At 34.7% G+C, this 26,578-nt stretch overlaps 1 protein-coding gene across 7 annotated transcripts in view; it reads right to left on the bottom strand.

Annotated features, from left to right (window-relative positions):
• Window positions 1–26,578, bottom strand: part of LOC132703769 (ecdysone receptor) — a 277,047-nt gene that overhangs the window by 131,913 nt on the left and 118,556 nt on the right. For 6 of the 7 annotated variants that reach the window (XM_060673223.1, XM_060673220.1, XM_060673221.1 and 3 more), the window contains 2 exons: window positions 1,931–2,178; window positions 272–614 (listed from right to left, as the gene is read on the bottom strand). In XM_060673223.1, coding sequence (XP_060529206.1) covers window positions 272–614; window positions 1,931–2,083 — 496 coding nt within the window. In that variant the 5' untranslated portion in view covers window positions 2,084–2,178. Of the gene's footprint in view, window positions 1–271; window positions 615–1,930; window positions 2,179–18,239; window positions 18,402–26,578 lie in introns of those variants that run through there. The other variant, XM_060673227.1, reaches the window with a different exon arrangement.

Here is a 26,578-nt window from a genome sequence, read left to right as displayed (position 1 = left end):
GCGAAATGTCTGTAACTTCAGTTTCAACAACAACTAACGCAGGAAGAATTCAGAAGTTTTATAAATAGTAAATGGAGGATTCTATTTAAAATGGTTAGTTGAATTCTACATTATCATTGAATTTTATCATTCCAGGTTCTTTCAGTTTTTGGAGAAAGCTAAGCTCACGGGTGGGGCAGGTGCTAGTCATTACTGTCACCAGCGCCTCCATGAGAGAACATTGATCGGATAAAAAGAGATCGCACCGTCTTATCGGAATCGAGCAACTTACCTATTTTTCCGTTCGGACTATAGGGATCGTAGCTCCCGGATGATAATGGTGACGAATACCCGTTACTTATCACCGTGAACGCGTGATTCGGGGGTCCGGGGGAGGGGGTGAGCGAGGGAGCCCCCGCGCTGGGGCTGGGCGAACTAAGCCAATCGTCGGGTGCCGCGGAGGCAACGGGCCGACGCGGCTTGGTGGCGGCTGGCGATACCGAACCGCCCCCGAGCACACTAAACGGTGCATTCGCTGCGGTGACGGTTAAACCGAGTCCACCGTTGGACGGTGGTTGGTGTTGCTGTTGGAGCATCGTCGGACCAACGGTAGTGACGACGGTGACCAAACCATTCTAGAATTGAAAAATATATATTGTATTTTGAAAATTGAATTTCAAAAATCTAAATCGAAATAAATATATTGCATTGTCACAGGTCATAACTGAATTTTAATTAACCTAAATGTAAAATATAAATTTTATTAGAAAATTATTCTTTTAAAAATTCTCTCCATAAATATACTTCAAAAATACCTTCTTTAATATTAAAGATGATTAATTTATTACGCAAATATACCAAAATAATTTAAAAAATAGCCTCTAAAATACCTTCTTTAATATTAAAGACGAAAATTTTATTACAGAAATATGAATAAATGAATGATTAGCAAGAGTTATCGACAATTTTTTTAAAAACATACTTTAAAAATACCTTTTTTATTATTAAAGATAAAAATTGTACTAAAAAAATATTTTGAGTGAACAGCCAGAAACTTCCCAAAACAATTTAACAAATAGCCTCTAAAATACCTTCCTTAATATTAAAGATGAAAATGTTATTAGCCAAATATGAATTAATGATTGATGAGCAGGACTTATCGACATTTTTTTAAAAACACTTTAAAAATACTTTATTAAATAATAACGATAAAAATTTTATTACACAAATATTAATGAATGAATGATTAGCAAGACTTATCGACAATTTTTTTAAAAACACACTTTAAAAATACCTTCTTTAATATTAAAGATAAAAATTGTATTAAAAAAATATTTTGAGTGAACGGCCAGAAACTTCCCAAAACAATTTAAAAAATAGCCTCTAAAATACCTTCCTTAATATTAAAGATGAAAATTTTATTACAAAAATTCAGCAGGACTTATCGACATTTTTTTAAAAACACTTTAAAAATACTTTATTAAATAATAACGATAAAAATTTTATTACACAAATATTAATGAATGAATGATTAACAAGACTTATCGACAATTTTTTTTAAAAACGCACTAAAAATACCTTCTTTAATATTAAAGATAAAAATTGTATTAAAAAAATATTTTGAGTGGGTAGCAAGACATTTCCCAAAATAATTTAAAAAATAGCCTCTAAAGTACCTTCTTTAATATTAAAAATGAAAATTTTATTACACAAATATGAATGAATGAATGAATGATTAGCAAGACATCGATTTTTTTTTACAAAAATTGGCTCTAAAAAACATTACCTAATATTCGATATTGCCGTCAAATTGATGACTTGTCAGCGGTCAAATAAGTTGGCTAGGAATTATGTGCATATTGTGGGACTTCTAAATATTGGTTTTATATCGTCGGTTTAAAAATACCTATATTATAAGCATGGGTAGAGCCTCTATATATCTAAAGCTTACTTGGAGGATGGCGGTGGACGACGGCGAATGCATCTGAGGTTCAGACTTAACCAATAGCACGTCATCGTCGGTATGATAGACCATATCGTGCTTGACATCCATGCCGGGGGAGTTGGTGGTACATCCGGCAGCAACGCGGTGCACGGCGGTCATAAGGTGGATGGGTGATGGAGGGGGTTGAGTTATCGACGCGGCGGGTCGCCCCGCATTGCAAACCGGGTAGCAGTGACGTGTGCCGCTATCACAATCTGAAATATGAAAGAGAAACATTTTTTAACCCCTTTCAATTCACTTTCCACTAAATGATCATATCGGGACCTTGTTTGTTTTAAAAATTTATCAAATAAGTTTATGATACATTCCTAATCGGCCCGATTCAAAATCGGTGAAAAATTTGCCAACAAAATTTTTATACTTGCTGAACTCGTGGTTCACTCAAGGGCTTAAATTTATGCCATAATAATTTTCTAAGATTTTTTTAATCCATTTAAATTAGCATTTTTTTAACTCTCTGGGATATCCAATGACAAATTTTTCAGAATGTTTTTGTTCCAAAAAAAGTTAATGGTGACCAACTTTTCAATGGTATATATATTACAAGGATTACAAATATGTATTTAGATGTATGATACAGTGAAGCAAACTTAAACAAAATTAAATTATCAGAGGTAAATCCTTTGATTTATTTTCAATTAAAACAAAAAAATTACGGTTCTACGGTTCAAAATAAGTTTCTTCGGAACTCACTTTGCTCTGTCTATTAGTCTGAGTAAGTTATAAATAATTATTGAAATGTAAAGCTTAGTTGTCCCTATGATGATTGATAAGGGCTCCCAAAGTAACAGGTAATTGACCTACCCGTGCTTTAGTTTTTAAATTGAGAATTAGAGCTACCTTACGATAGTTGTTGTCAAAGTTCGTTCTTGAAAATGGCTAGTGTTTCTCAATTTGTTGCCGAGAAAAGGATTAGTAAAACTGCACTTTCTAAAAATAAGAAAATTATTATTTTCATTGTGTTCGAAGCTCTTCGAGTAACCAAAGCTCACCATTCGCAGTTACGAAAATCGTGTTGGTCAGTCAACAATTAATTAGGTCACAATTTTTTTTTATTTTATTTGCATATAATTCTTCCGTTTACATAAGTTTTTATTTACTTCACTTTAGAATAATTAATATTTCAATTATCTGCTCAACTTTATTTAATTTATTTTTGTTTAATTTATTTAATTTTTAATTAATAATTACTTTAATTCATCACACTGTATTGTATGCTGTACAGTGTTAATTTAACGATTAACTGCAAATTTACATTTTATTATTATTATTTTATTAGCCTCTAGCTTTAAGAAACTAGGTATAGTTTTGCTGCAGGCTGTATCGATTTTGAACTGCTATTATAAGCATTCTGAAGTATTAAATTAAACATACATGTTCACAATTATTAGTAGTTACTGAAACTCTTAGTGCTGAGAAGTTTACGGGCACCCGCAATTTCGTAGACATGTAAATGTAAATAATTTAAATATATTCTTATTTTCTTTTATTAGGGTTGTTTAGTTTTAGTTGGTTTCGGTTACTTTTATATAGGCCAGGGGGAGTGCTTTTCATTTTAATATCCGCAATAGGTACGGATAGTGTTAAATTAAAATTTCTTGAATAAACTAAAAAGCTAAGGAGAAGAAGAAGCTCACGACGAAATGTTTTGTTCAAAGAAGAATATGACGCACTCTTAGCCGTAGGTAACAACCTAAGAACGCAGCCGCAATTGTTTCTGGTACTATGCAAGTTTAACAAAGTGTACTAAGTTTCATAGAAACACTATTTGTTCTAAAAATTATAATGGAATAAAGAACAGAGTTTTTGTTCAAAAATATAAATAGTCTAAGATATGTAGTAGTTAAGTGTCACATATGCTGTTCTCGGTTAAATAGATTTCAGAATAAGTAGGTACTTGTACAACTAATTTGTGTGTTGTGTGTTTCCTACCCCTAATAACCAGTGATTCGAAAGTATCTATTGTTCAGGTATTAATATATAATATATTATAATAATTCCTGTAAAATTGTTATCGATATTAACGGAACGACTCATACTATGCATAATATCTGACGACTTTATTATTTAAAGATATTTCTGAATGTACTCAGTTATTATGCATAATCACTGATAGTTTCACTATTTACGCTAAATTCCTAAAATACTTATGCATACTATTCCGTCACATTCCAGCCTGGGAATTTTTTTAAACACTTACGAAAGTATCGTTATATGTGGTTTCACCAAGTGACGATACAATTGATGAAGCTGATTTAATCGAGTTCGAAGCCGATAGGGGCGAACACAATTTTCCCCCCAGCAGGCAAGCGTCTTACTATGGCCGTATTGATTTACTACGTGGCCTAAATAAGGAAACAGCTTTTAAGCTCCACAGAGCGCTTAACTTCGTTATACTTCGTATACCACGTAATGGCATTAGATCGACGAGGGAACCCAGAAAAAGCTTCGGCCTATATTTAGAAAACCCCAAACAGAAAAACAGCACTCGTTTACCCTAATGTAATGTATACGAATGTCCTATTTTAGAATTTGTTCGTGTTAAAACACGGATACATAAAGTGTGTCTCGTTGTTATCACGTCGCTTTTCCACAGGAAGAAATAAAAATAACATTTATTATTTATCAATACTCTACCGTTTCAGCTCTAAACGCAATTCAAACATAGATAATAAGTTTAACACTACTTTGCGAAGGGATGTTAAAAACTTCGGTTTCTATAAGTTAGAGGACATTGGAGTTAACACGGGGAAAAACATTGTTACGACGAATGGCAGATTTCAGTTGGTGCCAAACATGTTCAATAGGATTAAATATACAGTGGTAAGGTGGAAGCCTTAAAACTGTATGCCCTAGATTTTTTGCATAATTATCACAGACGTATTCCTTTTGTAGGTTCAAGCTTTGTAGAACCTCAATTAATTGTTTTTTGGTATGGTATAATCTTCGTGAAAATAAATATCGTTATTATACATGAGGAAGGGGTTTTAGTCAGCTGTCTACTGTGATAACTTGCATTGTCCATTACAATTCCGCTATTAGGAGGGATTTTTGGAACTAGTTTGTTTTTAAACCAACTTTCAAATAAATCAGCGGTGGTGTCTTCATGATAATCCAGAGAAGAATCTTTAATATTTTTTGCAGACAGAGGTTTTCGAAGAGATGGTTGGATTCCAAATGGACTTTTTTCCATACAGTTGATGTTGGAATTTTGGTCAATGTGGCTGTTTCTTCTAAAGATGCTTGTTTGCTGACACCACGTTCAATGAGGGTCAAATAAACATTATTTATAACTTCCTAAGTCTCAATAGAATAGTGTTTTCTACATTTGGGCGGAAGCATCTCCTGAGATACACTAGACTCGCACATATTTTGCATAATTCGCACACGATTCAACACACGCTGTATTACATACGAAATAAGAATGATTACTAATAAACTTAAACTAAGTAGGATACCAAACCAAAGAACACAGGTAGGTATAAAATTATTTTCTATTTTTCCTGAATTTAAATTCCGAAACTTTAGGTAAATAATCTTGTTGCATTGTATGTGAATGACCACCCTTGGATAATCCCATTCAAAAGCAATTGGTCACTTTCTCATATTTATGAACAGACCATACCCATACCCTTTGAACTATCCAGTGAAAACAGCCTCGCAGGGTCAAAGCTCGAGAATCAAGTACAAAAATACGTACTTACTATAAGGATCACAGTCAAATTCTTCCATAATATATACGAATATATTGCAAATTAGATTAAACTCTTAAGTGTACTATATTTTTGGTCGTATTATCACTAAGTTTTACAGTTCAATAACAGTTTACAAGTCTCTTGCATCAAGAGCACAGTAGTTTGCCTATTTAACTGACTGTGACGGTGAAGTTAGCAGTCGAAGTGGTTTAAGTTTGAAACCCCGGTATGGTGTGGCTTTGTTTCTCTAATGTCACGCGCCCTGTAGCGTGAACGACGCCTCGAATGGAACGCGGTATTAATTAACGGCGTAAAGTGGCAAATCGAGTAGCGATCGGAATATATCGAAATTTCGACGGCATCCATCGCGCAATTAAATCGGAGCGTCCAGAATATGCTCGTAGTTGGAAGGCACCACCTTTATGGCTGGGGTTGTCTAGACGTGCGGGGGGGTGAGTTAGGCCGACTCCAGTCGATAGCTCCGCGCGTCACCGCCACTCCCGTCCCCGCCCCTAACGGGACTATGTCGGAGCAAGGACGAAGGTCGTTGAAACTAAACGTAGGTCTGGTTGCGCTGAATGGTGAAAAGTGAAATGCGAGCGATACAAAAAAACGCGATAGACGCCGCTTTCGGGAATTAACTAGCCGTCTTTTGTTTGTTGGTAGGAGGTGGTCAAGTCAAAAAGGATACTTTTGTTTTTTTTTTTTTTTTTGGGAGGACCTTAATATGGGCATAACGTGTATGCGCAAACGCGGAATAAAATACGGCCGTTATTAAAATTTGGAAAGAATTATTATCATTTTTTACGTACCCCAAATAAGAAATGCAGTTTCCGGTCTTCCATATTCTGGATAAATCTTAAAATTTAAGTAAATATTTCCTTTTTCTTCCAAAACATTTGTTAACTTTGTTTAGATAAAAATTATTCCAGAATAAAAACTACATCTCTTTGCAGTGGACGGCAGTTTTTCGCATCCTTAGGAGAGGGTGGGGCAAGGCAGCTCACATAAACTTTTTATTATTTTTTGTGGCTTTTAACCATCGAGTCAAATCAAGTCAACCAAAACTACTTATAATGTTATATATAATAATTAGAATCATTTGTTAAAAAGTCTGTAATAAAAAAAAAACATCACTGATTCGTAACTATTTTTCTATCGACTAAAAAATTTGTTATTGATATTTATAAGATTTTTATTAATTTAATTTTAAAATATAAAATAAATAATAATAATAAAAAAAATAAAAAATTTAAAAACATTTTGGCTGTAGGCTAAATCCATAGATCCATAGCTTGTTTTCAGAATTTTTAAGCGGTCAATTTTACCCCTGCTATTTTTCATAATTGCAGAGGTTGTTTTCTCGGCTTAAAATGTACAAATAACCGGAGTTTATAATAATAAAAAAAAATTGCTTAATTTTTGAGGTAGTCTGTCCTATACTTAGGAAGTTGACCATATTAAAATTCAGAGCAAAAAAATTATAGTTAAGTGACAGGTACAAAAAACACTAGAATATAAACCAGTTAGTGTGACAACTGTGACAAGGTAGATAAGTAGTATATTATGCAACAAGTGGAGTAAACTGCATTCGAGTCACAAGTTTATCTGACATGAGCGGAGCGAGTGCATAATAAACGAGTAACGTAAAAATTTCACCAAACGTGTATACAATAATTTTTCTACGATCGTTAGTTTGTGACTGACACACTGACAAAACGATTCATAGTACATTATGTAACAGGTGCGGTAAACGTCATCTGACTCACGAGTTTATTTGACACGAGCGGAGCGCAGCGGAACGAATTTTTAATGAACGAGTGACTTAAAAAGTTTACCGAACATGTTGCCTACTATACTTTTTCTACGACCGTCGTAAAGTGACCCTTCCCGCACGCTAGATCGGTGGGTAATTAGGTATTTTACAGACGGGAATAGAAAAACGGTATTTGACTCACGAGTTTATTTGAAACGAGCGGAACGAGTTTTTAATAAACGAGTGAGTTAAAAAGTTTACCAAACGTGTTGCATACTATAATTTTTCTATAACCGTCAGTGTTTGGGTACATTTACGCAAAACAACTCGAACACATTCACTAACATGACCGTCAAAACTGACAACATCATAATTCAAAGCGTGGAAAACATCTCCGAAAACATCCGATTGCTGCCAAATTCCAAATATTTTGACGTTGACAAGTGAAAGTAATCTAACATGACCTGCACTCTCTAATGCTGTATTCACGCGCATTTGTCCCTTTGACATTTTGAGATATTGTTTTAATGTTAAATATTAGATATTTTAATTATATACGTGCAAGGGTACAAAATTAAAAGGCGGGTCCCATAATTTACATATATATAGGATAGGATATTGAAACGCTCATTTCACTGAGCTATTGCGTCATAATTTGACTATCCAATGATGTAAAAAGGGTCATATCGTTGCATTTCCTTTTTATACAATTTATTGTTATTTTTTTCGATGTCAGAAAACGTCATCTGCTGGGATTCTAAACAATCGCAATCGCCTGGCCAAACTCACTAACACTTTCCATTCAGAAATAGAGCGAGAAACATTTAAAAAAATATTTGAACCTTTAAGTTCTATGGTAAACATAATAAAATTTTGTAGAAATCGGCTTTCGCTAATTTTTTTAGTTTAAATTTATTTCTGTTTCCCAAATAGCGTACGTATAAGAAAAGAAATTATATATAAACGTCTCTTATACATTCAGACTGCGTGGCGTTTCCATTGTCTTTGTCATGTCGATAGTTAAAAGAAATCGGAATACATATCGTCCCGGTTATTTTTAGAACACGCCTCCGAAAATATCGCGGTCCTCGTCTCGACAAAACAAGGAAACCCAGAAAGAGGGAAACGAGAGAATGAGCGAGAGTGCGTGCTTTGGCCCGATGCTATTTTGTCTGCTTATATCGATTTCAACGCTCCAAAAAAAAAAGATGGTGTCTAGACTGCTATCGCGATACCCGAGAGGTGGAGGTGGACGGGGGACGAATGCTTCCACGGGACGTGGACAATATGAAAATTTTACTCATTGCATCCGCGCTATTCTTCATCTCTGCAGTCACTCGGTGCCTTGTGTTCATGTAAAAGTAGCGGCTATAACTTTTTAAAAGTCAATGGCTCGAAATATTCCACTTTTAGCGTGAAATTTACTACTTTAGCCCTTTACCCGCCCTTTAACTGTCTTCAGAACAGCGAATTATTTCTCAAAAAAAAGGAAACGGTAACTGGCCTCGATCTTCAATAAGAGACCAATTAAAAGAAACAAACCACCAGAACCAAGGATTTAATAATTATTTCAATCTTTCAATAAAAATGAATTGTATTCGGTTTTTCCTCTAATTCAAGCGAGCTGATTAAATCGTATATTTCAAATCGATATCAGAAAATATACTGTGGTAGCAGATATTCGAAAGAAATTGAAATTTTCTCTGGGGTGCCGCAAGGTTCCATTTTGGTTAGTTGGTTAGTCAATTGTATTACTGTTTTGATTTTAATAGTAGCATGGATGCAGAGGTATTTATAAATTTAAGATCTTTACAGGATTAGTGAACTTTCTCGTGCAAATAATTTAAAGCTTAACCCACCAAAATTGCTTTTAATGATATTGTGAAATAAAAATAAAGTTAAGCTATTTAAACAAAATATTAATATAATGTTAGATAATATTAAACTTTCCATTGTCGATTCAGCAACAAAATTGTGGGGATAGTTGATTGTGATCTAAGATTTCGTGAATATTTAACAAATGTCTTTCAAAGGCATATTTCTCACTGAAAATCTTATATAGTAACAGGCATATTTTAAATTTTAAAATTTAGAATTTTAGGAAACAATTATGTGAGTCACTTGTTCTCTCACATTTTAAATACTGTCATGTAGTGTATGGTTTTTTTTATAACGACTTGTAAGTGCCGTATTCAAAGGTTGCAGAATGCTCGTGTTCATTTTATTATACCTCTTCGACCATATATCTGCTGCATATCGTCAACTTAAGTGGCTTAAAAGGGAACAAAGAAGAGCTCCTCATTTCAACATATTCGTTATGAAAATTATCCATAACCTCAATTCACTCAGTTCGCTGAGAGAGCGGCTTACTAATAGGAGTGAGTACTATCCATTCTGTGAATGTAAGATACAGGTACAGACTAACGATGCCACACATCATCAGAGTGCCTTGTTTCGTAGATCTTTCACATTAAATGCAATTCGTGTTTACAATTCTTTGACACAGAAATTCAATAACTTAAATTTATATTCATTTAAAAAAAGATACCAAGATCATTTGTTACAAATACAATTTTCCTAATAAGGTGTTGCTAATTATATTATTAGCAAGGGATTATAGTGACTTATCAAATTCTTTATCCTCAATTGCATTTTCTGTAGTGTGTAGTAGAGCTATGTTGTTCTTCTGATTTTGGAGGTATTTTTCATATTTTATTTGTGGTTATATAAATTGTTCTTTAGCAGTTCAGTAGAGTAGCTATTTAAAGCTAGACCGCGCCGATTTTAAGCTATCTGTTTACTTTGTTTTGAAAAATATTAATATTGTATATTGTTTTCTTTTGTTATAATAAAGGCTATTTATTATTATTATGAAACAATCAAATATAACAGAATAAAATGTTAAGTTCATAGAAGAACACCTAGATTGCAAGACCTGGATCGATGGGCTTCAAGTGCACTATTCAAAATCAGGTGATAACCACCCAATCCCACCTGAAGCACATCGCTAGGGTACCAGAATAACATCGACAAACGGACCAGAAGATCACAAAGCATTGATCAGTGGCGTTCACCAAGAGATGCCCATCAATTTTAAAGTACTGATGGATAAGCTACAGTACTAAAATACTCGCCAGAAAAATTACTCCAAGGCCAATGCAACACCAAATAGAGAGATCGCCCTGAAACAAGAGTTGACATTGCCATCACCGCCATAAACCAACATCGCGTCTAAATAAACTTGCTACAGTCCTATTATAATTGGAGGAAAAGGAGAAATTCCAAAGTCACTGAAAATCAACATATCTACTGTCGGAATGTGACCTTATATCTACTTTCAACCTAATGAGAGTTTTTAATAATCCGATGCAATAGAAAATAAAACTAAAATTAAAAATAATATCTATAAATATATAATCAAGGGAGTCATTGTTATAACCGAAAAATTTTTTTGTCAATTAGAAATTTCACTCAACCTACATTAAGAAAATGTTTGGATAATGTTTCGTTAAACATTACCCATAAAATAGCAAAAACTTCTATTTTTGATAATAGGGACATGGTTTATAAGAAATACCCTTTTTTAATTTGACAATGTTACAACAAATAACGAATTTTTGTGAGAAAAGTGGCCTTTTGAAAGATTTTCCCCTTGTGTTTTTAAATATTGTTATAAAAATATTTTTGTGTATTTGTGTTACTATTGTAGATTTCCAAAGAACTCTCAAATGCATGTTGTTATTGTCAATAATCTCGTACGCTTACGGGTTTACCATAGCAACCATTCTCATGACTCATGACTTTTATTTGGACGTCTGCGAAAATAACAATAATAATAAATGATCAAAGCGAAAGGCAAAGTAATTACCAGACAAACAAAACACAAAGTCGAATAAAAAAAAAGAAGTAAATAATGAAGAGGTAAAGAACCAACAACGTGAATTGAGAGGGTAGATCATCACGCCAATAAGACTATTACACCATGCAAAAATCATCCTAAGTTACCAATCAATGAGGTTGATGCAAGATTTAAAATTCAAGCAAAAAATTTGGAGTTATGGATGGATACTAACGTAGGATTCGGGAATAATAATAAATGATTTCTATGCAGCTCATCATATGTTGATTTAGCTTCTAAATTGACCAACAAAATAGCAGTAGAAATGATATATATTTACTTAAATACTAATAATGAGAACGATTTGTATAAGAAATGCGCATGTTTGCATGCATGTTTCTTGATTGTTTATATTAATATCCATGAGCGTGTGTTTGTTTTTTTTTTTGTAAAACAAAAGTTAAGCTTAAAAGCGTCCTTTCGATGATTCTGTATTACCCTATTAATTTTTCATTTTGGTAATGATTAAAGTTTCTTCTTTTTATTATTATTATTACTTAGTTATTTCAAATCAGTTTATAAAATTTAGGTCATATACGATCTTTAGTACAGATCTCTAATATTTTGTTTTTGTATTAAAAATTACTTCTAACATAAATAATTCTGAGGTTGGATCGTCTGAATATTACCTCAAGTCAAACTTTTAATATCCCTTTTAGAAAAACAACCTCTGCAAAGAAAATTCTCAGTTACGTCGAACGTGAAGAAGTAAACGAGTGTCCTAATCCAACTGATATTTTCACAATATCCACTAAACAAGTTAAACAAACTGAATAATGTTTATAACATTATGTGTTACAATATTTCTAGATTAATATTTTAACTTTAATTATAGCAGCTAGCGTTGTGGAATTGACCGGTCCATTTTTTTTTGTGTCAACCGACTGAAATAATTTTAAAAATCCAATAAAATCTATAATTATTTATATTGTGCGGTGCGTCGTCGTCGCGTCGTTTTGAGGAACTAAATTGAGTGGGTATGTTTAATGAGATTCACCTAATTGCTAAGTGTCGTATTCGGCAATTCCTTAAGAGGGTGATAGGGTGATATGGATATCACAAACGCATAATAATTTATTACAAAATACATATTATTTTAAAATAATGAACACTCTACAATTGCAAGATGTTATTTAAAACACTTTGATCGAATTTCACTAGTAAATTAAGAAGTCAATTGACCAGACCCAACGCTAATAGCAGCTATATTTTTATAGTATTGTACATGTAGTCCTGTGGATACATTAATGGGTGCTAACCTGTAGTATTTCCGTTGATCACCAAATAAATAAATAAATTACAATAATAATCATGCGAATCGCTACGGGGATCAATGTTTTTTCTTTTTGAATTTGAAGCATTCGAATTCTAAGTGTCTTTTCAAAAATCAAATAAATTCAGGGAAAAGTACGTTTTCCGTTAAAAACTAGAACACACCGATGATCGGCGGCGGGTTGGCTCTGTACAGAATCGCGTCCTTGTTTAACCGTTGGCGGAACCGACCTTCGCCCGGTCGGAGAAAAACACGAGCTTCATCGACCGGATCGGGCGTCGCGCGGCGTCCCCCCCACCCCGCTCTGCCGTCACGGGAGAAAATGCAGTTATCGCTGATTCAGCTTTATGCGACCTCTGAACTCCCGGCGAAGGCTACGACCTACATATCCATCCCTACCCTCGCCCACACCACCCCTTGTATAAGATAGATGACGCTTTGTCATGATAATATTGATGATACAGGTCGAACGAGCACCGCTACGTTCAGTTCTTACTAATTAGATGAGGTGAGGTCTATGAATAAACTGATTCGAGAGTCTCAGCATTATTTTGTTTTGAAATGGTTGCACCCCTTCGTCAAAATGTCAAAAATTGTATTACTATGAAAAATCCACACCTTGTAACTTTTAACCAATCAAAACGTGTTTTTTTTGGACAGGTCACCATGGCAACGGATGCATTTTAGTAGAAATCTTTATAGAAACATGCGTTGCTATGGAAATCGGTCAATGAAATCAATTTTGATTGGTTAAAAACTAATGGTGTGGAATGTTCTTACCAAATACCACACGACGTCAAATTAAATCCGGAAATAATTTTTAGTAGTGAAAACATTACAAAACAAAACATTACATTAACGTAGAATTCCACAATTTAAATTCAATATTTTTAAAACTAGTTTTGGATGAATGAAAGGAACTTTAAAATACCTTCTAGTAGCGTATTACGAAAAACAAATGTGTGTATATTGTATGTAAGTAAAATTTTAAAGAAATTTCAAAAAATCAGGGCTTACTCGGATACAACTTACTAGAAATCACTGGCAACTCTGGTACTGCGTGGTTTTGCGTGTTTTTTTCTTTAAAGCTCATCTAATTTTAGTAACTATTGGTTCTGTTAGTGTCTTTAACTTCGTCGATGTTGTAGAATTATTTTGAACAGTTTCTGAAAGCAATGTTTCTCTGTATAGTTTTTCTTCTAATTAGGTTCTGTCTTTCGAAAAAGTCTTTAAGAGGATGTTTGCTCATTCATTGCAACTGTTATAAAACACACTACATATTAAATTAAAACACAACGCACTAACCGCTAAACTAAACGTTTTTATATAAATACAAAAAAATTCATAGCAAAAAGTTATAGGGAAAAATCAACTACGGTTTTTAACATAACAATAACAAGTAACAATTTTCACACTAAAACCAAAAACCGTATTATAATATATTTTATTGGTGTGTGAGAGCTTTTAATTGCCTACACAGTTTACATAAAAAGGAAAGAAAAAAAATAACAAAAAAATCTAACTAGTATGTAAAATGCACTGTCACGAGGAAGGATTACTGGTGTAAAAAGCTTCTCGTTGGTGTTTATATTTGCAATGAAAATTGAGCTTCAAACAACGACATTTCAACCCAGGCTCTATAGAGGAAACTTTTTCCCACTAACCCAGATAACCTAGAAATGTGAGAAAATTTGCAGCTGCAGATTGTTTCGTTTTTTATTTTCATAAATTTTTCAAAATGTACGTATGCATCACAAACTGCAGTTTTATTTTGCAACATAAAAAATCACAATGGTTTACGCCAAAATGAACTTGTGATATTCGTCCGGCGGTTTCCATTTCCAAAGGGTGAAATTTAAAAATTTCCAATATCTTTAAAAAGAATGTCCCCTCGACATCATAAATCATTCTAGTCAATCAAAAGAAGGTGTTTTCCCCTTCGCGTTGAGCTCCGCCATGTTGGTCCCTCACATGACCGGGTTCTGAAATCTGATTTTGTTCCCATAGGGGCTCGAAAAAGGGAAGATTTTTACGCTCTTCCCTATTTCGACATCCATTTGGGGGATATTGTTTCCATCAACTATGTATGCGTCACGTCCGTTGCATTATCTGACAGGACTTGTTCGGTCACTGCAACTGCAGTTGAATTTTTTACTATTCAACTATTCAGTTTGCTGACATAAAGGCTACATATGCAGCGGCGAATAAAACGTTTTGTCGTATGTCGTTTTTCTTTTCAATATTGTAACAAAAAAAATTGTCATCATAAAATGCTCAAAAAGATGTAGACAGCAGACAGTGTGAATACGAATCACGTCTTAATAGCACAAGAACATAATCCGACATATTCCAGTTTGCTGATTGACGCAGTTTTAAAATAATGCACATTTTGACTGATATCTTTCTGGACAAAATGATTTTTCAACTAGATGGAAGTGTATATGATAATAAAATAACGTTAGAATACTGTACAAATGGATGTAATTATAAGGAAAAATTGTACGGGCAATATTGATCTAGCGATATTTCACTGTCAAAAAATCTAATGATTTGCCAAAACCTGACAATCTTGAAGAACTCTATTAGGTAGTTTCTGCCTGCATAGTGAGAAAAGAATCTCTGAATCTCGATCTCTGATGCTCTTCTGTCTTGGTGTTTTTTTTTGCGCAGGTATACAGAAAAATATGACAATTGAAATAAAGCAATATTTCATATTTCTTGTAGGTGCCTTATTTATTTATTTATAGAGTATTTTCAAGGAATCTAATGCGTTCAAGTTAAATGATTTTGGTGTTTTAATAGTATATAACGAAGACTTTTATCAACAAGTTGCATACTATCCTTTACCTATGACTGACCATTATATATTTGGAAAATTTTGGAAAACTTGATCGTCAGAATTGACGAATGCCAAAATAGCATCCGTAGTTAAAATTTACCGAAAACGTCCGAACGCCCCCAACCCGTGACTAAAATACAGAAAGTGCCTGAATCAGCACTAGAATGTGAGTAACGAAGTGACTAAAAACTAGTTTTTTTATCACTACTTAGTTACTTTTTTTAATGATAATTTTATTGTTCATTCGAGTGTCTACAGAATTTTTTATCATAGGGCTCGACAAAATATAATTTTTCTTAACAAAATGGTTGCAATGGTAATAATAAGATACGTTTTTTCATTAGAAAGATCTATTCTGTAATAATAAAAGTTATGGCATGGCATCTAGGCAAGAAAAATATTTGATTTCGAAAAAAAAAATGGTTTGGATTATTACAATTTGATATCATGTTCTGTTATGTTATTCTGCTGTGGTTTATTTCGGAAAGAGCGTTTATCAAAACTGGCCAAATGCGAAATTGCACATTAATGAAAAAGGTCGGCAAGAAGAGGAAAAAACCGCTATCCGTTACTGCAGAGTTCAAAAAATTAAATGTTTTTTTCAAAAAAAATGATTGGGATTGAAAGGGATCATCTTGCACGAAACGCGCTTTTTGGACTTTGTCCAGATTGGTATTTGTTTGTATTTGTTTCCAGAGCTGTGGAATAATTTTTATCCCATCTATTTGGTAAAATCGATTCCATCGCAAAAAAGGTAGACAGCCCTGTGCTCTTTCATTCATAATATTGATAACCTTAGATGAATTTCTGCCATGAAGTGCAGCCTCGTCTGGATACGACGGTACGATAGCATATCTGGGGTTTTCCAATTGGCGCGGGTAGATTTTAGCGGTCCGTAGCGGTCATTTTGCTACAAGTCTGTAAGATCTTCGGTTTATTACTCACTTACTTATCAAAATCAGTGTTCGTAAGTGCAAACGTTGAGCGCATTTTACGGTAAACGGTCAAGGCCTGTACATTCAAGCAACGCAAGATCGGTAGAAAATATGGACGCAACAAGGTGAAAGGTATATCAGAACACCAGGCAGTTGATTCCTCGCTGTGCAAAACAACTCGACCTCTCGCAGAATTGAAATTGGTGAATTTTGTTTCGGAACTTGGTCTATACCCCTACAAGATCCAGGAGCTCAAAGTTTATGACCATAGACAGCGCCATCTATTCGCTAACTGGGGTTCAAAACTTATGGAACCTAATCAAAGTTCCCCAGGTGGTAATGTAACGTCGATTGCTACAGATCGATGATAACCAACTTATATAAGAAGGGCAGGATATAGTGGACGTCATAATTAACATGATTGCATGAGCGAAGGTAAGATTATTTATTTCTCGCAGCGTTGATGTGAACTGGTCAGAAGAATCAAGTTTCTTGTAGGGTTCCTTGAAGTCGTAGGTCTACGCAAAAAAAAACACAATCTACTGATGCCATAAAGGTGCCGGAACCATGTGGAAGAGTCATTGAAAATTAGACCACTCGCATTTGGATCCCTGCCAACGTAAGAAGCCGAATTCATGTCATAGTCACTTAATGGCTCACAAGGGCCTTTCAATTAAAAGAAGAGTTTTGTTATAATACGACCAAAAATATAGTGCATTTATTGGTTTGCCTTTTTAAGATCATGTTAAAATCCATCCCAACAGATATTTATTCTGCATTAAGTAGGTCTTGCCTGAGATGGACCGTAACAAATACTTGTAGAAACTTGAAATCAAACCAATAAGAACTAAAAGTTCAGATTTTCTCGAAATTATATATTTTCACATGACAATTGTTTCGACAACACCGTGTCTTTATCAAATGATGAACATTTGATAAAGACACGGTGTTGCCGAAACAATTGTCATGTCAAAATATATAATTTCGTGAAAATCTGAACTTTTAATTCTTATTAGTTTGATAAAAACTTGGAATGTTTATTTGAAACGTAAATGGACCGTTTTAAATTTGATTAAGCATTGATGCTGCGGGGTATTTTCCAATAAGTAGAAGCGTTTATTTTAACATCAGGTGATATACATTGTTCTTAAGAGTTTAATCTAAATTGCAATATGTTCGTATATATTACGAAGGTATTTGAAATCTTGAGATTACCCTCGTATCATTGTATTTTTAACCCGATTGAGATGATTAGGTCAAACACCTCAGCAAATAAAAAAACCGATCGATTTGCCTTCGGATGCTAAACAAAATGGTTTCAATGTTTACAATTTTATAAGAAATCCAGAAGGGGAAGTAGGAGCAGCAATAAAAACAAGTGACATAGAACGTAATAAATTGTTACTTTCTACTAATTTTTTTTATGAACAAGTGTTGTGAATTGCTCGGCGAAAACGATTGAAAACACACTTACGACGTTAGCGCCAAAATTTCCCGGCCTGACATAGATGCAGCTCCAGTATGACGATAAAACTTTGCCTTTTAAATATATATCTTAGTAAGCTGCGTAAAAAAATTGAAGTCTTGCGTCAAATAATTTTTAGTGACAGCATTTTAAACAAGACGTCGGGTTCTGCTCGGCAGGGTGTTCTATAAGGGGCTGCGGTTTTGAAATAATAAACAGTAGGCAAAGTTAATCACGAGGTCGGTTGTAAAAGCAGTACATTTTTGGTCTAAGTATAACACCTCACACGCAACGGCTTCTTTAATTTCATTTCAACATCTACCCGTCGCTATTGAAAAACCCCTTAACCTGGAATCATATCAAACATCGCCCTGTCCAAACACGAACAACATACCGAAAAGCTGGAACACGATCCTCAAATAGTACAGGAATCCACCACCCACAGGGTGTGCGGGAATTCGACACCGGGGAGCACGAAATTTTTATTACGATTCCCTTCTCCGTGTTTTGCTATTCGGAAGCCGGCGACGCGGCAAACAAAAACATCGGGATAAGAGCAGTCGCGACGACGACGACGACGGCGGAACAAAAAGAGGGAAGCGTGGCGCCTGGAAGTCGCCGACGCGATCCGCTTCTGTGCACCGACGCAGACGTTATTCAGGTCACAGACTGCACGATGTATTCTGGATCCTCGACCGAGCGTCGCGACGCGGCGTGGGAGGGTTGATCAGTGGCGTAACTAAATTGTTGATGACGTAGCGCGCGACCGATAGTTGTTGCTCGCCGATCAGTTCTCTATTATAAATAGTTTCGCGCCAGTTCGGTCAGACAGACGACGTTATGGCGGCTTTAAATAGATCGGTCGTCAATGCGATTGGGACGGATGGAGAAGTTTGGACGTCCGTGATCCTGATTTGCGATAAATAAACTACTGGACACTCCGAAACGTTTACACCATATTAAACCACAGTATGCAAACTGTATGTGTGGCAAGTCAAAACGAAATAAACAAATACATATAAGAATAATAAAACAATATAGGGGAGACTGGGGAGACTCGTTCCGTTGGGAGACTTGATCACCCAGTGACAATTCATAAACTAAACGCTTTTTATAATGTTTCTATTGGCAACATAAGTCTTTGTTGTCTATGGTGGACCAAAAACGTAATTTTGACATCTTTATATAGACAACTTCAGAGCAGTGCAGCCATTTTTATTTTCCTGTGTCAGCTTTTGTTTCGGTAAGTTTTTCATTTGTTTTTTTTAAATAACTGAATGAATAATTCACTGAGTATGTGTCAAAATCATTGGAAGTAGTTTATTAAAGTTTGCATTTACATGTATTTTATTTAATTAACGTTTTCTCTTGACATGAAACAAAAAAAATTTAAAAGAGCACTCCCGGGTACACTTGATCACGGCTCTCCCGGGTACAATTGATCAGGGATCAAGTGTCCCATACATTCAATTTGTCAATTTTTTTTTTCGTTTGTTTTAGATTAATTATAAAATGAGAAGAACATATAAAAGAAAAGAGTGTGCGAAACCGCGTATACGTGTTGACCCACAAATTCTTAAAGAAGTTGTTAACAAGGTATTGGAGGGAAATACGTTCAGAGATACTGCCAAGAATGTTACTTTTTGATTAGATAAGTCTTAGACCTTGCAATGCAAATGTGTGATATGAATACCTGATGTTATTAGTAGTTTCTAGTTGTCAAAGTTATTTATGTTTGTTACATTTCTTTGAGATTAATATAAAGAGAGTAATAGAAGTTATTTAAGTACCAAAGTGATTTCCAAATGTTGCTAATGTAAGTCTAATCTTTAGGTGATGAGTAGTTCATATAGATACTGCTAAGACTTTTGAAGCTTTATTTTAAGAGTTAATAATTTGTGATATGAATAGAGTTACTACAAGATACTTTAATAAAACCTGTTAATACTTATTAGATTTATGACAATGTAGAACTTACATTGAGATTGAGACTTAATAGTCTCTAAGTGTCTAGGACATATAAAGCTAATTATATTCATAATTTTGTTTTAGTAAATGATACTTTTATAACCAAACAGGGTTTTCATTAATTTAAAGACTGCATGATCAAGTCTACCCGTTACTGGGATCAAGTTTCTCAGAATATGGGACACTTATTCCTTTTGGAAAGTTTTTGGAAAATGCAAAAAAATATATGAAGCACTCATAAATATAATAATCAAACAATGGGGAACAATAATAGTTTCCCCTACGAATTAAAGTATAAAACACTTAGTCACAATTACATTTCAAATTTAGGTATTTACGGTGTTGGGGCTGTACCGTTGATCACTTCTTAATTGAACGGTCAAAAAATGTTTTAAAATAACATCTTGACATAACAATTTTTTTTGTGTCTATTGATCGGTCAATTGACTGAAATAATTTTAAAAAATCAATGAAATTTATTTATTCATTTATTTTTTATGGCATCGACATCTAGGCCATTAGCTGAATTCTTTGTATTCTACCAGGATTCCAGGGTTCAGTATATAGAGTATATAGAGAGCAACATGTTTAACAGAATTTGCCTAACTTTATGGAGGGATGTTAAAAACTTCGGTTTCTATAAGTTTGAGGACATTGGAGTTAACACGGGGAAAAACACTGTTACGACGAATGGCAGATTTCAGTTGGTGCCAAACATGTTCAATGGGATTAAATATACAGTGGTAAGGTGGAAGGAAGCTTTAAAACTGTATGCCCTAGATTCGCATAATTATTACAGACGTATTCCTTTTGTAGTTTCAAGCTTTGAAGAACCTTAATTAATTGCTTTTTGACATAATTTTCGTGTATACATGTAGTTTTGGATTGTTGCTTTTGTGTCACATGAGGAAGGGGTTTTAGTCAACTGTCTGCTGTGATAACTGCATTGTCCATTACAATGACACTATTAGGAGAAATGTTTGGAACTAGTTTGTTTATAAACCAACTTTCAAAAAAATCAGTAACATTTGGGAGTATTTCTTTTAACTTTGCATCACTTCGATTCCAAATAGATTGCCAGGCATCTATTATTTTTTCTTTCATTTTTGTACTCAGATCATAACAGCTGATAGGGATATTTTCAGGAGGTTCTGCGGTCGCTAATTTTGCTGTTAGGTTTGCTAGGTCGTTTTTCTTATACCACTGTGACTTGGTATCCAGATAAGATGGATGTTTTTGTTTTGCTGTCCGAGCCAATCTATTGTTGCTAGGATGTTTTGAGTTATAGGGTTCATACTATTAATATTTTGCATGGTTTTGATGGAGCTCAGGCCGTCCGAAAATATTAAAATGTTTTGTTTGGGTGATGTTTCCGCATATCTTAGTGCTTGCCAGGTGGCGTAAAGTTGTAAATTAAAACTTGTCGCTAGATGCAGGGTCCATGACCATTAGTTATCCTTGCTGTGGAAGGCACTACCAACTCTAGTTTTTTGTTTTTGAACCATCAGTGTAGATGGTTATATTACTTGGGTATATGTTTTCAAATGCAGATATCAATCATATCCTTGATCAATCGTGTGTTTGGCTCATCTCTTTTTGCGGTTGGACGGTCTAGGTGTAGTTCAGGTTTTCTTAGTGTCCACGGTGGGATTCCGCAGTGTTTTATTTGATGCATTTCCGGAATGTCAATGTCCATTTCTTGCAGGTCTAGTGATACTGCGACTTTTTTCGTAAGCAATCAATTCTTTTTCTCGGTTGAAGATTTCATAATTTGGGTGATTGGGTTGAGCACGAATTTTCAGTCCGTAATTGAGGAGAAGCTGTTGTCTTCTGTATTTCAATGGGAGAATCCCAGATTCGCAACATAAGGAAGAAGATGGGCTTGTTCGGAATGCACCTATTGCCAAACGGATTCCTCTAGACTGGATTGAATCCAGCTGCTTAAGGCAAAATTGACATGCGCTGCGATAGCTGATACTTACTGTAGTCTATTTTAGATAGGGCGAGAGATTATTTATATTATTATTATCATTATCTTTATTATTATTATTATTACTATTATTATTATTATTACTATTATTATTACTATTATTATTATTATTATTATTATTATTATTATTACTATTATTATTATTATTATTATTATTATTATTTAATGGATTCCTTAGTCATCGCTGGATGTGGCTCCTTCCCTGTTTCGGCATTGGTTGCAAGAAGACAAAAGGGTAGGTTTTAGGTTATTTTGAACATGTTTAGATGTTTAGTTGTGGGGGTCGTTAAGTACGTATCTGACAATTCAGCTGGTTTCAATGAGAGTTATTTTTTGTAGTTGGTGGCATATCTGTTCTCTAATGTTGAGCTTTTTTAGGTTTTCAGTCAATGTATATGGTATTTCTCTGGTTGCGCCTATAATAATTGGTACTACAATGACTTTTTCTTGGTTCCACATATCTCTTATTTCATTCGCACTTATTTAACCGTCTACGTGACATTCATTTACCTCTTGTATGTACAACCAATAAAGTTATACTGAAATATTGACAATAAAACATTTTTCCATTGTGAAAATGCCATAAGGATACTAATTGACCAAGAAGGTCACAGCAGAAAAAAAGCAATCGAACGCTACAGCACTAGCGCCCGCTATTTGTTAATGTTGAACAATGTTTTATAAATATTATAAATAATTTTGGGCAATTGAGTTATTAACACAAAAATGGAGAAAATTTTATGAAATAATTATGATATTTGGTGAAAAATAACCAGATGGACAAAAACGTAGGTAAATAAAGAACAGTGTTAAAAGAATAATACTAGAAAAAAATAGAAACATTTTATGAAAAATCTGATTTTTATATGTTTGCGAATGTTGTAAGTAATAAACGTTTTTTAATTTGTTTGTGTATTTTCACATTTGACGTTTTAACGCTTGTCAGTTAGTGATACCTTCGTGCTGATAAACTTCTTCAGACAGTCGTAATTTAAACACCCGCGGCCGCGTGTCTATAATTATTTTTTCTAATTTTGTGGACAATTTCTACTCATTTAACCGTCTACGTGACATTCATTAACCTCTTGTATGTACAACCAATAAAGTTATACCAGCGTTGGTTCACTAACACGAGTGTACATCCGTGCGATGACGTTCTCGCATTTAAACGGATCGAGTAGCAAAATTCAAACCAAACAAAACTGTTTACCGAGTCTAATCCTCGTTCGAAGGATTTCTCGTTATTTTGATGGAAATGCAATCGGCACGCTGTTTGCTCAAAACTCAACGTTTCAAGGTTCCCTCCGCATTCCCTCAACTTTAAACCAGATGGAAATTGTCTGCGAGCGTATTTTAATTGCGAAATAAAACGACGAGGAATTTTTTAAATTATATTTTTATCCAAGGACTCGACGAGACGCCAACAATCAAAACAATTGTTATTAATAAGTCGAATTAAGTAAATATGTTTTTTTCTATAATCTCATTATTTTAAAACGCCCCGATATTGAAATGTGTACACTTTTAACACTAGGTTTCATTGGAATTAACTTTATTTATAATTTTTTCTTGCAAATGTCATTTTTTAGCATCTCAGATTAAGTAGATAACTGAATATTTAGGAAGTTAAAGATAAATTCATTCCAAATCGCAACGAACGAACGAAATGAATGCCTGCAAAGCATATTCACGCAATATAAATACGTAAATTAATCTAGCTCTGTAAGGACAACAGTTATATAAATAAAGACAAAATTATTTCCAATTTCATGAGGCAATGGATAAATAATTGTTGTAATAACATTATTCAGGTAAATATTTGCAATGAAAACTACTCATAATGATCTCGTTTTGTTTACTGAATCAGCTGTGACCGGAATTTGCTGAAATGCGTTACTAGAATATCAGCTCATGAAATTCTTTTCGTTAGTGAAACTATTTCATTGTTCTCTATATTTGGAATCCGTACTTTACAATATTTTGTTCAAAAAATCAATACAACTCAAAGACGGTTTTCACCATTTTCTTATTTTTACTAAAATGGCGGATTCTCGACTAGCTACTCCCGCTTCAAGCAAATCTTTGACCTTGTTATGCAAAATTTCTCGTTCTTTGAAAGACGGGTTTAGGATCTTTCAATGCGGTACTTATGTCGACTTCTTTTCCAACTCCCAATTCTTAATTTAATAAACTTTTCTCGTACTCCCAGCTCTAGTAATTCATTTGGATCTATTCGACTCAAAATCATTATCAGAAGTAATTTTGCAGTTACTCATCGACATTACATCTACATTAGTATTTACAGAATTTCTGGATTTCTCTTGCATTGGTTGTTGTTGAATCGAACTTGCTGACGTTTCACCAATCATTCGATTCGACAAAAACCGACGCGAGATGAATCTAGTATTACAGTAGCCTGTGAAAATTTCTTTGACAAACTTCCAAATATTCCTCATCAGGGGGCAGCAGTTACCCCTTCAGAGATTCGTCTACAATCGACTGACCAAGCACGACACATTTGGCTTCTTTGCAAGCACATATAATTTGCCCATAGCCTTTCCTGCAGTACTTTTTGACAAATTCACAATAACTGCAGAATAGCAGTATTAATTTTTCTCCATCTTATCTTGCTTGCTCGAGTTATAACAGTAGTATTCTAATCACTTTGATCGGTAGGCGCAGGTAGACTATCCCACTCCTGATTTATTAAAGAAAATGAAAATTAAAATTCACAACGACTCATAATAACATTTTTATCATAATCGTTCTCAATATCGTTCGTGCCTGCAATTTAAGCAAAGTCAGCGCGGTTCTCGGATTCTCATCTCTCAGCCCTGGTGCCTCTAGTCCTTTGTAATTATTTTCGAGTTTGTTGTAAATATCATAACGTAACATAAAAAACACTAGCGGGTCTAGAAATTGTCCAGCTTGATGATACGTATGCGTTGAAATTGAAATCGTAGTAGAGTGATTTTTCCTGGCGTATTCAGCAAGACGTGGTTCATTTAAGACCCGAACTGGGACGAGTTTTGCATGCTGTTTTAGTTTTAAGACTTAACAGTACTTCTGGCAGAAAATTCTATGTGATGCATTTTTGACACTGCTTAATTGGTTTAACAAGATTTTATTGCAACACGAATAACACTGCCAAAAAGATGCAAAAATCATACGGATAAGTTTTGTGCGAGTTAATACACCATGAGGGGCAAGGCTTTGTATTAACCAATGGTTTCCAGCGTGACGGCCTGTACCATCAATCTAAATAAGGAATCGTCTTTACAAATTCAACATCGAACACACTTTAAATAACACATTCCCAATTAAGCGCATTCGATGTAGTCCGAAGACGACAAATGTCCAAAGAGATCCGATCAAAAATGTCGCCGGCGCGCATCCCGAGCTTCCGACATATTTATGGCGGCCATTACGCGAATGAAAAACATACCGATTTTACATACACCATAATTTAACCGAAGTCGATCAATCTTTATTAAGTCGCTACAATTAAAAGTTGCCGCATGCAAAAGATTACTGCACGACGATGCCGCAGGAATTTATCCATTCTACTCTGCTAAAGATTCTTTTAAACTAAACGTATCTGACTTGAATGCTTTAAAGCCGTCAGCGGTTTTATTGTATGCAAACCGATGGCGAATCGTTTGAATTTTTCAATGCTTCTTCGAATGTCCGAGAGTTTGAAGTATCGCTTCATTTGGTTTACGGTAAATTTTATTTGTACGCAGAGACATGTATGGTATAAGCGTTTGGCACTTCGAGAATGAAAGTCTAACTCGGCTTACAACTAGTTAATTTGGGATGACCGGCAACATTGGGTTTCATTTCACGTGTAGATTAATAACTGGATGCCTAAAACCCACTAACCTAGATCAGCTTTACATGCTAGCTGGAATTGCACCACCGCAAATACGTAGGGAAACCCTAGCCATGGCCGAACGAAGCAGACAATGTGAAGACCCCAGACATCCTATGTACCAATATATTCCAGCAGCGGCCAGACTGAAATCAAGGGGAGGCTTTTTTACACAGCCCCTCACAGCCTCTAAAACTGTTACCAAGGAGACAAAATGGGAACAGCGCCTAGCGATCAACGACATCCCAACCTGGAAAATAAAATAAAACTTCCTGCAGGCTCTGACTTAGACTGGGGTACCTGGGGAGATCCAAGAACAACCTCATGAAATGGGGATACGTAGAAGAGGAAACGTGTGAATGTGGAGAATCCCAGACAATGGAGCACCTTCTAGCGTGTCAATCACTACAAGCCCCATGTACCATCCGGGACCTTTGGACGTGCAATGAAAATGCTGTGAAATGCGCCGCCAGACACTGGAGTGATATATGAACAATATCTAATAATTTCTAGTCACAAGTTGTAGTCAGACACGATTAAATAAATTTCAAGGAATATAGACCCGTGGTCTAGTGGCTGGGGTTAATTTTCCAAACTTGTCAGACCGAGCAATCTACAGAAGAGTAGAACGTACAAATATGAACGCCCAGCAAAACACAGTACAATTCCAGAAGAATTTTCAACCAATTCCACTGACGGAAATAACAAACTTGCATTTGTAACATGCAAAGACGATGTTGTATTTATTGTAATATTGAATCTGCGACTTTGGTAATGTGCAGAAATTCTTCATGCTGACTGAACAAAACACAAGGCTGAGTATTTTTGTTTATGATATAGGCAAGAACACTGACGGTGATTCAAATTATTTCTTGGTGTTTAAATTGATGGAATTAACGATGCT

The sequence above is a fragment of the Cylas formicarius genome, unplaced genomic scaffold (assembly GCF_029955315.1).
Source record: "Cylas formicarius isolate icCylForm1 unplaced genomic scaffold, icCylForm1.1 PGA_scaffold_6__28_contigs__length_40554024, whole genome shotgun sequence".
NCBI classification, from domain to species: domain Eukaryota; kingdom Metazoa; phylum Arthropoda; class Insecta; order Coleoptera; family Brentidae; genus Cylas; species Cylas formicarius.
Note: the sequence above shows the minus strand (reverse complement) of the source record. Positions and strands in the feature narration are given on the sequence as shown.